This window comes from Anomaloglossus baeobatrachus, chromosome 5 (genome assembly GCF_048569485.1).
Source record: "Anomaloglossus baeobatrachus isolate aAnoBae1 chromosome 5, aAnoBae1.hap1, whole genome shotgun sequence".
NCBI classification, from domain to species: domain Eukaryota; kingdom Metazoa; phylum Chordata; class Amphibia; order Anura; family Aromobatidae; genus Anomaloglossus; species Anomaloglossus baeobatrachus.
In genome coordinates this window covers 89,574,501-89,589,591 of record NC_134357.1, presented here as the reverse complement: position 1 = coordinate 89,589,591, position 15,091 = coordinate 89,574,501, and the positions used below count along the sequence as shown (strand labels likewise).

At 46.0% G+C, this 15,091-nt stretch overlaps 1 protein-coding gene across 30 annotated transcripts in view; it reads right to left on the bottom strand.

Moving 5' to 3' along the window:
* ANK3 (ankyrin 3) overlaps positions 1-15,091 on the bottom strand; it is a 1,059,766-nt gene that overhangs the window by 315,562 nt on the left and 729,113 nt on the right. For all 30 annotated transcript variants that reach the window (XM_075348673.1, XM_075348677.1, XM_075348666.1 and 27 more), the window contains 3 exons: positions 11,304-11,408; positions 9,431-9,529; positions 532-630 (listed from right to left, as the gene is read on the bottom strand). In XM_075348673.1, coding sequence (XP_075204788.1) covers positions 532-630; positions 9,431-9,529; positions 11,304-11,408 — 303 coding nt within the window. The remainder of the gene's footprint in view (positions 1-531; positions 631-9,430; positions 9,530-11,303; positions 11,409-15,091) is intronic.

Below are 15,091 nucleotides of genomic sequence, written 5' to 3'. Positions count from 1 at the left end.
CACGCACTGTGCGTGCTGTGAGGACTCACAAGTCTGCAGTCACATAGTGTGACTGCAGACTTTCACATTAAACTTGGACTTTAAACATGTACATCTTTGTCATGCAGAATATTCCAACGAGTTGACTGTGTCTTTATAATATATACTCCCTCTAAAATAAAAGATACCCCCCTCCAAACAATCAAAACACAGGAAGACTATGGGGGGTTTAGAAAGAAGAGGTTGAGCCCTGGTTTACCCACTTGTCGATGGCAAACATTTTTATACGACTACAGTCTACACAGCAGCCAACAGGTTTGTCCAAAGAGCACAGCAAAGGCAAAAAATCCTAGAAGCTAAAATTCAGAAACATAATGTTGGTCCCGGTTTTATCCCTGAAATGGGGCCTCCTCTATAAAGACCACGGCAAACAAAATTTCTATATCATTCTCGAGGAACTATGCTGAAATCACAATATAACATATGTATGAAAATATATTTCAAGCAGAGAAAGTAATATACAATACGCATTACGGGCATCTGTTCGTTTACCTGCGACTGTGCATTGACGTTTGCGCCATTCGTTACCAAGACTCTTACGACTTCTGTCTGTCCAGCCAATGATGCTATGTGAAGAGCTGTATTTCCTTTCTGTAAAATAAAACATGATTATTTTATGACTGTTTTATATTATTCCCAACTAAATATGTGTTAAGGCATTAATGTTAGAAGAAAACCACAGTTTTCCTACTTCAACGGAGATTTTTATTTTATAAAATGCATAATCTGATCCCTGATTGATTATTGTTAGGTCCATGATTCTGATGAAAGGAAATTTGTTCTAAGATGGGACATATCGTTATAGGTGGTGCTCAGTTAAAACAAATTTTTAGCTATCCACAGGATAGGTGGTAACTAGTGATGAGCGAGTACTAAAAAGCTCGGGTGCTCGAAGCTCGGGCCGAGCCTCCCAAGATACTCGTGTACTCGGCCCGAGCAACGAGCCCAATGTTATCCTATGGGAGACCCGAGTATTTTTGTGAAATGACCTCCCGGCAGCATGGAGAAACCCTAAAAATGTCACAAAAGTCTCAGAAGAGTGCTCAAATGACATGGCAACAGCATGGGGAAGACCCCTTGAAGCATTTATCACTCAAAAGTCACAGCTGTGAACAATTTTGTCCGCGTTTTACGCCATTTTTACGGACTCACCAGAAAACCTTCCAAAATGACCCCAAAATGATTTTTCATGGCGGAAATGTTAAGGGCACATACCCAATAGTGAGATAGAGCTGGTGTATGTTACTTTTTGAGATCAATACATGAAAGATTTTACGTGAAAACATTGTGTGGCACTCCGATGTCCCTGAGAAGAGACGTACATGAAGGCCTCTTGAGTCTAATGTGCCCATTTTGAGGAAGTGAGTCTTTGTAGTATTTTCCTTTGCCAGGGCAGTCCTAAATTGTGAGGTTCACCAATGCCCCTGCATACAGACGTGCATGAGGGCCTCAAAACATTAAGTGTCCATTGTCAGGAAGTGGGTGTATTATAGTATAGCCCTTAGGCAGGGCAGCCAAAAATTGGGAGGCTCCACATTGTCCCTGGGTAGAGACGTGCATGATGGCCTTTAAACCTGAAGTGCCCATTGTAAGGAAGTGGGTCTATTTCAGTATAGCCCTTTGCCAGGGCAGCCAAAAATTGGGAGGCTCCACATTGTCCCTGGGTAGAGACGTGCATGATGGCCTTTAAACCTGAAGTGCCCATTGTAACGAAGTGGGTCTATTTCAGTATAGCCCTTTGCCAGGGCAGCCAAAAATTGGGAGGCTCCACATTGTCCCTGGGTAGAGACGTGCATGAGGGCCTCAAAACATTAAGTGTCCATTTTAAGGAAGTGGGTGTATTTCAGTATAGCCCTTAGGCAGGGCAGCCAAAAATTGGGAGGCTCCACATTGTCCCTGGGTAGAGACGTGCATGATGGCCTTTAAACCTGAAGTGCCCATTGTAAGGAAGTGGGTCTATTTCAGTATAGCCCTTTGCCAGGGCAGCCAAAAATTGGGAGGCTCCACATTGTCCCTGGGTAGAGACGTGCATGAGGGCCTCAAAACATTAAGTGTCCATTGTCAGGAAGTGGGTGTATTATAGTATAGCCCTTAGGCAGGGCAGCCAAAAATTGGGAGGCTCCACATTGTCCCTGGATAGAGACGTGCATGATGGCCTTTAAACCTGAAGTGCCCATTGTAAGGAAGTGGGTCTATTTCAGTATAGCCCTTTGCCAGGGCAGCCAAAAATTGGGAGGCTCCACATTGTCCCTGGGTAGAGACGTGCATGAGGGCCTCAAAACATTAAGTGTCCATTGTCAGGAAGTGGGTGTATTATAGTATAGCCCTTAGGCAGGGCAGCCAAAAATTGGGAGGCTCCACATTGTCCCTGGGTAGAGACGTGCATGATGGCCTTTAAACCTGAAGTGCCCATTGTAAGGAAGTGGGTCTATTTCAGTATAGCCCTTTGCCAGGGCAGCCAAAAATTGGGAGGCTCCACATTGTCCCTGGGTAGAGACGTGCATGATGGCCTTTAAACCTGAAGTGCCCATTGTAACGAAGTGGGTCTATTTCAGTATAGCCCTTTGCCAGGGCAGCCAAAAATTGGGAGGCTCCACATTGTCCCTGGGTAGAGACGTGCATGAGGGCCTCAAAACATTAAGTGTCCATTTTAAGGAAGTGGGTGTATTTCAGTATAGCCCTTAGGCAGGGCAGCCAAAAATTGGGAGGCTACACATTGTCCCTGGGTAGAGACGTGCATGATGGCCTTTAAACCTGAAGTGCCCATTGTAAGGAAGTGGGTCTATTTCAGTATAGCCCTTTGCCAGGGCAGCCAAAAATTGGGAGGCTCCACATTGTCCCTGGGTAGAGACGTGCATGAGGGCCTCAAAACATTAAGTGTCCATTTTAAGGAAGTGGGTGTATTATAGTATAGCCCTTAGGCAGGGCAGCCAAAAATTGGGAGGCTACACGTTGTCCCTGGGTAGAGACGTGCATGAGGGCCTCAAAACATTAAGTGTCCATTTTAAGGAAGTGGGTGTATTTCAGTATAGCCCTTAGGCAGGGCAGCCAAAAATTGGGAGGCTACACGTTGTCCCTGGGTAGAGACGTGCATGAGGGCCTCAAAACATTGTTCCCATTGCAAAGGAGCGGGTCTCCTGTCGTTGTAATGTCCATTCTGCAAAGAATGGGCGAAAAAATTTACCACTGGGGGTATACCTGAAACAAAGACCTAACTATTGTAACGGTCATCATGATGGCGCATGAGGAGAAGGAGGAGCAGTCCAGCGATTATCCAAAGTCGAGAAGTGTACCCATGGGTGAGTGGAGGTACATGGCAAACTTTAAATTCCGCTCTCATTTGCTGGTGGTGTGGTGAAGTCTGGCCCAATCCAACCCTTGTTCATCTTTATCAGAGTCAGCCTGTCAGCATTTTCAGTTGACAGGCGGGTGCGTTTATCTGTAATGATTCCACCTGCGGCACTAAAAACACGCTCTGACAAAACGCTAGCAGCAGGGCAGGCCAGGACTTCCAAGGCGTAGAGAGCCAATTCATGCCACGTGTCCAGCTTGGATACCCAATAATTGTAAGGCACAGAGGAATGTCGGAGTACAGTTGTTCGATCTGCAAGGTACTCCTTCAGCATCTGGGCAAACTTAGGATTTCTTGTGGCACTACCCCGCACCTCAGGGGCTGTGGTACGTGAGGGGCTGAGAAAACTGTCCCACATCTTAAAGACTGTTCCCCTACCTCTGGCGGATTGGACTTGTGCCTCTCTCGGCTGTACGCCTCGGTTGTCCACTGATTCCTGACCTATGCCGCTAGCGTTTTGTGAGGGGAATGCTTTGCCTACTTCCGTGAGTATGGCCTTCCGAAACTGCTGCATTTTGGTTGACCTCTCCTCCACGGGAATAAGAGACAAAAAGTTCTCCTTGTAGCGTGGGTCTAACAGTGTTACCAACCAGTAATGATTGTCGGCCAAGATGTTCTTAACGCGAGGGTCACGAGACAGGCAGCTTACCATAAAGTCAGCCATGTGCGCCAGACTCTTAACAGCCAGGACTTCAGTAGCCTGACCAACAAGATGACTGAACATGCTGTCCTCCTCCTCCTCCTCCTCCTCCTCATCTACCCTGTCCTCTGGCCAGCCACGCTGAATCGAGGATATGACTGGTGTGCATGTCATATCCTCAATTTGGCCGGAGAGTTGCTCCATGTCTTCATCCTCCTCCTCGTCATAGTCCTCCACTGCACGTTGTGATGAGACGAGGCTGGGCTGTGTGTTATCACCCACACCCACTACTGTTTCTTGCTGCAACTCATCGCGCTCCGCCTGCAATGCATCATGTTTGTTTTTCAGCAGGGACCGTTTTAGAAGGCAGAGTAGCGGTATGGTGACGCTAATAATGGCGTCATCACCACTCACCATCTTGGTGGAGTCCTCAAAGTTTTGGAGGATGGTACATAGGTCTGACATCCATCTCCACTCCTCAGGTGTTATGTGTGGAGTTTGACCCATTTCCCGACGGCTTAGGTGATGCAGGTACTCAACAACTGCCCTCTTCTGCTCACATATCCTGACCAACATGTGCAGAGTTGAATTCCAACGCGTGGGGACATCACACACCAGTCTGTGAGCCGGAAGATGCAAACGGCGCTGAAAGCCGGCAAGGCCGGCTGAAGCAGTAGGTGACTTTCGAAAATGTGCAGACAGGCGGCGAACTTTTACCAGCAGATCAGACAGCTCTGGGTATGACTTTATAAACCGCTGAACCACGAGGTTGAGCACATGGGCCACGCATGGAACATGTGTCAGCTGGCCTCGCCTCAAAGCCGCCACCAGGTTCCGGCCATTGTCACAAACGACCTTTCCTGGCTTTAGGTTCAGAGGTGTGAGCCAGTGATCTGCCTGCTGTTTCAGAGCTGTCCACAGCTCTTCTGCATTGTGGGGTTTGTCACCTATGCAGATTAGCTTCAGCACAGCCTGTTGCCGCTTCGCCGAGGCAGTGCTGCAGTGCTTCCAGCTTGTGACTGGTGTGGAGGGCACAGTGGATGAGGATGCGCAGGAGGAGGAGGAGGCTGAAGAGCATGACATTCCGGAGCTGTAGAGTGTGGGTGAAACACTGACTGAGGTAGGGCCTGCAAACCTTGGTGTGGGAAGGACGTGTTGCGTCCCTCGCTCAGACTGGGTCCCAGCTTCCACAATATTAACCCAGTGTGCCGTCAACGAGATGTAGCGGCCTTGCCCACAAGCACTTGTCCACGTGTCTGTGGTTAGGTGGACCTTGGGTGAAACAGCGTTGTTCAGGGCACGTGTGATGTTTTGTGACACGTGGTTATGCAACGCGGGGACGGCACACCAGGAGAAATAGTGGCGGCTGGGGACCGAGTAACGTGGGACAGCTGCCGCCATCAGGTCACGGAATGCTTCTGTCTCCACCAGCCTAAAAGGCAACATTTCCAGCGCAAGCAGTCGCGAAATGTTAGCATTTAGAACTGTGGCATGTGGGGTGTTGGCAGTGTATTTGCGCCTGCGTTCAAAGGTTTGCTGAATGGATAACTGAACGCTGCGCTGGGACAAGGACGTGCTTGATGATGGTGTTCTTTCTGCGTAGGCAACTGTAGGTGCAGGAGTGGAGGAGGCTTGTTCGCAGGCAGCATGGACAGAGGATTGGCTCGCATGCACAACCAGCGAAGACGTAGCAGTGACATCAGCAAGCACTGCTCCTCGACTCTGTTGTACTTCCCACAAAGTCGGGTGCTTGGCTGACATGTGCCTGATCATGCTGGTGGTGGTCAGGCTGCTAGTTTTGGTACCCCTGCTGATGCTGGCACGGCAGGTGTTGCAAATGGCCTTTTTTGAATCATCTGGATCCAACTTAAAAAACTGCCAGACTCGTGAAGACCTAACATTTGGACAGGCACCTTGTGTCGTCGTGTTGTTCCGGGGAACGGTTGCCTGACTTCTGCCTGGGGCCACCACCCTGCTTCTTACTGCCTGTTGTGATGCTACGCCTCCCTCCCCCTGTGCACTGCTGTCCTCGCTCTGCATATCCTCCTGCCAGGTTGGGTCAGTTACTGGATCATCCACCACGTCGTCTTCCTCTTCCGCACCCTGCTCCTCCTCCTGACTTGCTGACAATTGTGTCTCATCATCGTCCACCACTTGTTGAGACACGTTGCCAACTTCGTGAGAACGTGGCTGCTCAAATATTTGGCCATCTGTACAGACGATCTCCTCATGACCCACTTCAATATGAGCTGGCGAGAGGCCAGAATGTGTGAATGGAAACGTGAACAGCTCTTCCGAGTGTCCAAGTGTGGGATCATTAATGTCCGAGGAGGACGTGTACTCAGCCTGGTGGTAGGAAGGAGGATCAGGTTCAGAAATGTGCGGTGCAGTATCACGGCTACTGACACTTGACCGTGTGGAAGACAGAGTGTTTGTGGTGGTGCCAATCTGACTGGAAGCATTATCCGCTATCCAACTAACAACCTGTTGACACTGGTCTTGGTTCAAGAGCGGTGTACTGCTGCGGTCCCCAAGAATTTGGGACAGGACGTGCGAGCGACTAGATGTGGCCCTTTGTTGTGGCGAAATTAGAGCTTGCCCACGACCTCGGCCTCTGCCTGCACCACCATCACGTCCACTTCCTTGTTCCTTGCCAATGCCCTTGCGCATTTTGCAATGCTGTGCACTGCTGACGTGTATATTCACTACTTGTGCGTTATATCAAAGTTTCTGGAAATTGCACACAAGTGCACCTGTACGCTGCCACCGACAGGCACACACGTGCGGTTTTAAAAACCAAGCACGGACGCAATAATAACCTAACACAGGTTTTAGGAGCAAAAATTAAGAACTCTGACACTATCAGCCACTGCTGACTGACGTGTATTATACACTACACTTGTGCGTTATATAATAGTTTGGTAAACGCACACCAGTGCACCTGTACGCTGCCACCAACAGGCACACACGTGCGGTTTTAAAAACCAAGCACGGACGCAATAATAACCTAACACAGGTTTTAGGAGCAAAAATTAAGAACTCTGACACTATCAGCCACTGCTGACTGACGTGTATTATACACTACACTTGTGCGTTATATAATAGTTTGGTAAACGCACACCAGTGCACCTGTACGCTGCCACCAACAGGCACACACGTGCGGTTTTAAAAACCAAGCACGGACGCAATAATAACCTAACACAGGTTTTAGGAGCAAAAATTAAGAACTCTGACACTATCAGCCACTGCTGACTGACGTGTATTATACACTACACTTGTGCGTTATATAATAGTTTGGTAAACGCACACCAGTGCACCTGTACGCTGCCACCAACAGGCACACACGTGCGGTTTTAAAAACCAAGCACGGACGCAATAATAACCTACTAACAGGTTTTTTTGGGGAGCGACAATTACAGTACAGACAAGTCAGACACTATCTGGACTGTTTTACACTGTGTACACCAGCCCCAGATATGATGAAGGCTGGTATACGGTCACCACTAGGAATGGCTATATATACCCTGCCTGCCTGCCTGCCTGTATACTGGTACAATAGTCCTGACAAGGACTCTTTTGGTCACTAGCCTGTATTCAGACCTGGCTATACCCTGCCTGTATATAGCAACAATAGTCCTGAGAAGGACTCTGCTACTGTACTCCGACCTGGCTATACCCTGCCTGCCTGTATACAACTAGAATAGTCCTGAGAAGGACTTTTGGTCACACTGTTTGCAGCCCTGCAACTGAAAAAGCTATAAAGGGCCGCAAAGCTTTCCCTGAATCAGCGACACTCTCCCTACACTCACTGTCAGAATAGCTGTGAGCAGAGCACAGCGCGCCGGCCGATATAAAGGCTCGGTGACGCTGTGCAGGCCGGCCAATCACTGCAATTCCACAACTAACAGGGCTGTGGCATTGCAGTGGTCTGCCAGCCAATCCCTGCATGAGGGCTGGCTCTCAAAAGAGCGCCAACATGCAGAAATGATGACCACGAGTAAAGCACGAGTATCGCGAGATTACTCGGTCCCCGCCGAGCAGCCCGAGTACAGTGATACTCGTGCGAGTACCGAGTAGTGACAAGCATGCTCGCTCATCACTAGTGGTAACTTGCTGATCGATCGGGGTTTGACTGGTAGGACCCAAAGGAGCACTTTTATTCCATTACTAAAGGAGATGCAGGTTAGATGGCCACCACTGATCCATCCATTCATCCTCTGTTCTGGAAGGCAAAAGTAGCACTCTGCAGCCCCATAGGGAATGAATGGAGCAAAGACGAAGCATAATGACTGCCATTCTAAGGCCTCAGTTCAACTTGCGTTGTGCAGGAGTGAGTGCAATCCAATAAAACATCAGATTGCACTTGCACCAGTGCAAAACTATGGGGCAGTGTCCATCTGTAACTGATTTCTCATTCCATGTCGGCATGAGAAATGAATCGCAGCATGCTGCGTTTGGCTGCGAGTCTCGGCTCACACGCACCCATACAAGTCTATGGGTGCGTGTGAAACATTGCACTAAACTCACATGTCATCCGACCGCAGTGCGATGTACACAAAGACAAACCGGGAAAGAGATGGGAAAAAAGTGTCAACCCCTCTTCTCCGCAGCTGCGATCTGATCGTAACACTCACACTTGCAGCAGAAGGCCATTAGCATAATCGCTTCCAATGCTTTTACATCGGAAGCTCATGTGCAAGTTGAACCAAGACCTAACGGGGAGAAAAGTACCCTGTTCTGTCAATTGGAGCAAGTCCCAGCAGTCGGACCGCCACTCTCTTGCGGAAATGTTAGAACTTGTTTTTACTGTAGAATCCCTTTAATAAGAAATTTTTCGAAGAAGAAATTGAAATCTTGAAATGAAAACCAAAGACGCATCTTGAAAATCAAATGGGCAGTATTATTCCCTCATAATATTATTCCTGTCATTTGCCAAAAAAAATAATGTAACACATGCTACTACTGATGAAGAGAAGATCCCACTTTACAGTTAATGCTGCAGAAGCTTAAAGGCCCCGCTGTCAAATAAGGACCAAAGTATATACAAAGAAAATATTATGTAGAAAATGTCTTCTTCGAGGAGCAGTATTTACAGGTTTCTAAGACATTATACTACCAAAATGCAATTCATGAAGAACTTTAAGAAAGTACATTCAGGAGAAATAGATTTAGCCCTGCATTGAAATATTGATTTTCAGCCTCTTGAGCTCCACAGTGAAGGAACATTTCAGCATTATTTCAGATTCCCCCTTAACCCTCATTGCACTGCTAATGAGAGGTGCATCCAACCTCAAGTGACTGATGAATAGAGGAGACTTTGTGCTGCACCAATTACGGCTGAAATGTCTAACACAAAATGTGATGAACGGATGAGCTGAATCTACATGTAAGGAACAAACCTTGGTTGCCGCATCCACATCAACTCCTCGTTGGATGAGTTCTGAGACTATTTCTACATGTCCTTCTTTGGATGCAAGATGGAGAGCGTTCAACCCATTCTGATAACAAGAAATACACAATATTAGTCAACATGTTCATCAAAATAATAATCTATGAACATATCTTTTTTTCATATAGATACTCTCTACTTTTCTTCATCTTAGACCTTTCATTAACCTTCAACAAAGTAAATGGCTTCCTTCTGTTACAACTCATCTTGCTCTTTGGCCTTTCAGACTTTGCACGCTCTTATATCTCCTCATCCCTTTACATCCCAACACATGTGTCTTCTGCTTTCTAAACTAGAAGCTATACCATTGGTGAAACCTGTGCAGCCTGACAGGGGCCCACTTCCACTCCCAAAGTAGGTGGTAGTAGCATTCTGATGAGTTTTTGGTTACGAATGTCACTACGTGTCTTGTGACTAGGGACAGGTGCAGGGTTAGTTTCTGATTACCATTTGAGATCATGAACATTAAACATGTTTTTGCCTTTGGGCACATGAGGGTTTAACCCCTTCTTCTGTTGTGCAGCAGACTTCTCAGCGGTTGACCACGTGCAGCCTGGATATAAGCCCTCTGCATCCTGCAGAGGGTGCTGGTCATTCAGCTCATTCTGAAGCTAGGCCTGGAGTGCTGAGGAGTTGGATGCTGCTATTCGTATTGGTTGCTAAGTTGTGTGCAACTACCCTATGTTGTTACTTTTCCCCTTCACTTTGTTACCCCTCCCTGTGCACCTTTTTTAGTTCCCTTGTGTGGGTCTTTGGTGTAGGTATGATGCAGTTTATACCCTTTGTCTGTTGTTTTCTATTGGTGGGGTTTTGGGGATGTCCTTCCTGGTCTGTTCCCTCAGGTGGTGGGTGTGGTGGGGACATCGTCACCAGCGCCAGGACAGGAGATAGGGAGAGACTGGGGGCTTAGACGTTGCTACCTTTAAGTGTAATTCTGGGTTAAGGGTAAACCTAGGGCACCCCATTAGCTTGAGGGTAAGTGTAGGGGCCCCCATCCTGTCAACCTTAATAAACGGTCACGCCTACAGTGACAGCTTTTGAACTTCAAAACGCCCATGTACTTTTCTTGCATAGGGGCCCTCTACTGTCTATGGCTGAGTTATATGTTATCTGTCATACAGACATGCCAGAAGATAACATTACTAGTGGTTGATAAGATAAGACACCACCACATTCCAATATTAAGGGTTTAGCAGAAACCTTTTTGGCAAGGAGATTGCTTTGAAATATTATATAAGATCACCAAACAATGATGGGAAACAAATGATCTATAAATTACAGGGCCTTTGTTTTTTAAATTGTAGGGTGGGGGGGTAACAATCTTATAGATCCACACTTTAATCAAAAGCTGATTTTTCAGACTTTACACCATAAGGGTATGTGCACACAATGTCTATTTCATACGATTCTACCCAAAATCCCCATGAAAAAAGGGCCACAAAAGCGCCCATAAAAATGAACATAATCCACAGCAGTGTCAAAACGACATTGTGGACCTCTTTTGTCTTCTCGGAAGATGTGAATTCAGAAATCTTGAAGTGGTTAAAAAAAGTGACATGCTCATCCTTCGGAAGCCCTCAGCTCTCTATACTTTACAGTATACCACGAAAAAAACAGATGGAGCCACCGCAAGAAAGACGGTAAATTTACCAGAAAAGCAACAGGATTTTCCAAAAGTGGCTTCACCTGAGACTCAGCGTTTGGGCCAGTGTCTAAAAGACTCTGTGTGCACATAGCCTAACACAACCATTAAATAGTGTTGAAAGCCTGTAACACATAAGAATGTTTTATTATTATTATTATTCATTTTTTTATTTGTTTACCTGATTGCAGACATTGATATCCACACCATTTTTCAAATAGTCAAGAGCCTTTTCTAAGTTACCGGCTCTGGCAGCTCTCAGGTAACTTGCACTTGTGTCTGACTGCTGCAAGACAAAAAAAAGGATAGAAAAAGAAATATTCATCAGTTTTTACCTCAAAAAACCATTACAGAACATAAAAAAATGCGAAAAAAATGAACAAAAAAACACAAAACAAATATCTTTCATTGGAAATGGTGGATTTAAAGTTCATTAACGACATAATAGTGAGTCTGCACACGTCTGCCTCTGATGAGGCCACATTACTTCTGAGACCTAAGTTAACTGCATGTAAGGTTAAAGCTAAACTCTTAGGGGCACTTTGCACACTACGACATCGCTAGCCGATGCTTGCGATGCCGAGCGCGATAGTCCCCGCCCCCGTCGCAGCTGCGATAACTTGTGATAGCTGCCGTAGCTAACATTATCGCTACGGCAGCTTCACATACACTTACCTGCCCTGCAATGTCGCTCTGGCCGGCGACCTGCCTCCTTCCTAAGGGGGTGGGTCATGCGGCGTCACAGCGATGACACACGGCAGGCGGCCAATAGAAGCAGGAGGGCGGAGATGAGCGGGACGTAAACATCCCGCCCCCCTCCTTCCTTCCGCAGAGTCGGCGTTAGACGCGGTGACGCAGGTAGGAGATGTGTGCTGCCGCAGGAACGAGGAACAACATCGTACCTGTCACTGCTGCCAAATTATGGAAATGTCGGACCCTACACCGATGATATGATAACGACGCTTTTGCGCTCGTTAATCGTATCAAAAAGGATTTACACACTCAGATATCGACTGCGACGCCGGATGTGCGTCACTTTCATTTGACCCCACCGATATCGCACCTGCGATGTCGTAGTGTGCAAAGCCCGCCTATGAGTGGCAGTGGCATGTACGCAGATGTAAAAAAAAAAATCTGTGCATGGGCCAATGTCTCTCATAGTATTCAATGCAGTGTATTTAATGAAATGGTACCGGAGACTGCGGTACACGCATTCGCGGACTCCAGTGCCATTTTAATAAAGACAGAATCACCGTGTCAATGCATATGCGCCGCCAACAACAGCAATGGTGGTGAGGTGCGACATTCAAATAAAGAAAAAGGAGCACATAACAGAGGAAGCTGGAGGAGGACTTTACAGCGAGGACCCGACCACACAGGCCCACCCCGTTGCACCTGTCAATCAAAGTGCAGTGCATTTCTGCAAATTTGATTAAAGATTTTTCTGCAACCAAGCATCAGATCTTTCTACAACAGCTATGCCTGGATTCAGCACTTTACTGTCTGTATGACACTGCCTTTACTTCATATTGAAAAATCCTGGTGGTTGGTACTCTTTAAGGCCCTAAACACGTTAGAATAAAGTAATCCTAATCTAGTGATTTCTGAGAAACCATCTGACTATCTATTGTGTATAGCAGTCTCTTTAATTTCCTTTTACAGATGATATATGGGTAGATAGATATCAAGTAGTGTGAACTCAAACATTTAGAGAGCCTGGTATTTTTAATTTGCTACCTTATTAAATTATGGTGTTTTCCTTGAAGAACCCAAAAAATTCACAAAAATGTATAAAGTACAAGGAATCTGTCTCATCTCAAACAATTTGTATGCGCCTGTAGTTCTATAACTATAAGTTCAGCAATATATGTACGTAGCCAGTCCATTTCTTCATTACTGAGAAATCAGCATTTGAACTGATATGCAAATAGTTATGGAAGATCTGTCACTCCAGCTCTATTCCCCACCCAGTGCCACCTACACCTTTTTAACTGTACTCCTTTTCTTGAAATCACAGGGCATAGAGGCTGTCAGTGAGGAAGGAGGATGTGGTGCTGGGCAGGGAATAGAGCTGGAGTGACAAAATTTGATACAAATGCAGATTACTCAGTAATGGCGGAACAGACCGGCAATATAAAGGTGTTGCTGGATTTGTCATTGAAAGAGCTACATGCACATATAATTAGATTGGGGTATGAAATCCTGCAGACAGATTCCCTTTAAAAGTGTCAAATATTCAAAAAGAAACCGAAGAAAGTGCCATAGGAAAATCGGCTAAGTGATAATGATATAAAGTCTCATCCTCACACTTTTAGTATAAAACAACACATCCGCATACACGATCATCATATTTCAAATGATTCACGACAGCAATTCTAATTAACAATAAGCCTACTTTATGCTTCGTAGATAACGTGTATTCATATTTTTCATTGTGTTGTTGCCCCCTACATAAGATGTTTACGTAAACAGTGAACGCGCTGCGCCAGACGTCATGGTTCACACGCGTCATACCCATCTAAATAAGCCAATTGTTTCAAAAACAAATGTTCAGCATTGCTCTCATCCTGTTCTGGGACAGAGGCCAACGGATTTTGCTGCTCAGCACAGACAGAATATACTGGAGGTTAACAGTCAATGGACGACCAAACTCCACCGTAGATCAGTATCACTTATCTAAAATATAACAAGCGCTGCATGTTTAGAGATGCCAAAAATATTACCACTCCTATGTGTTTTAGAAATAAACTCACAAAGTGTTATCTCATTTTTGAGATTAGATTCCTTAATTATAAAACCAATCATTAATAATTTTATAATTATTATCTAAGGATTTAATTAAAATTCTCAAATTCTAATTTTTTGGAGTAACACGTATAAGCTACTGAGGTTTCGGTATTTATTTCTTTAATTTCCTAGAATTTCTAGAAAAACATTACAAATTAGAACACATATCTGTCACACGGCTATCTCTTTGCATTTGAGAGTTGTAACAGATTCAGGGCTTGAAAGCGATTGCCATGGTCTCCTGTTATGATTCAGGGACCGAGGAGGATCAAAAAATGCGGAATCCCAAAAAGGTGACAGAGTGGCTGGAAACTTAACGGACTGCAGACCTAATCCTGACAAACAACTAACAGTAGCCGTGGGGCGACCCTACGATGACCTAGATGCCTCGACAAAGCCGGAGAACTAAATAATCTCACAGATAGAAATATAAGAAAGCTAATCTGCCTCGGAGTAGTCCCCAAAGATAGATAGATAGCCCCCCACATGCAAAAGGCTACGGTGATATAGAAAAATACAACACAAAGGCAGAAAAGACAGATTCAGCAAAGGTGAGGCCCAAACTATCTTTATAGGAAAGAATAGGAAAGAGCAACTGTCTGCAGCCATAAAAACCCTAATATATACAAGCACTACTGATATGGAAAAATCCTGAGGTCACACAACTCCCCCACTGTACCAGCACTCAGATGTTACTGGGATCCAAAAACACTAATACAGATGAGGGACTGAATTAATACCAAGCATGACACACACAAACCTTGCAGAATCATGGAGCTAAGTATACAGACACTCCCAGCAGGGAATGATCCCTGTTATGATATGGAACCATGGAGGACCACCATAAGGCTATGTGCGCACGTTGCGTAATTACATGCAGTTACGCTGCGCTTTGTAGCGCAGCGTAACTGCATGCGTCCTGCGTCTATGGAGATTATGAAGGAGCCGTGCGCACGTGGCGTCTTAGAGTGCAGCGCTTCGGCTGCTGCCCGAAGCGTGCGTTCTAAGAAGTGACATATCACTTCTTCCGTGCGTTTTGCCTGCAGCCCCTGCTCTGTCTATGGGAGGAGCTGCAGTCAGAGCGCATGGAATCGGCTTTTTTTTTTTCACTACGGACATTTTCTGCAGCGATTGGAAGCGCACGTGTGCACTTCAGATCGCTGCAGAAATTTCTGCAGTGAC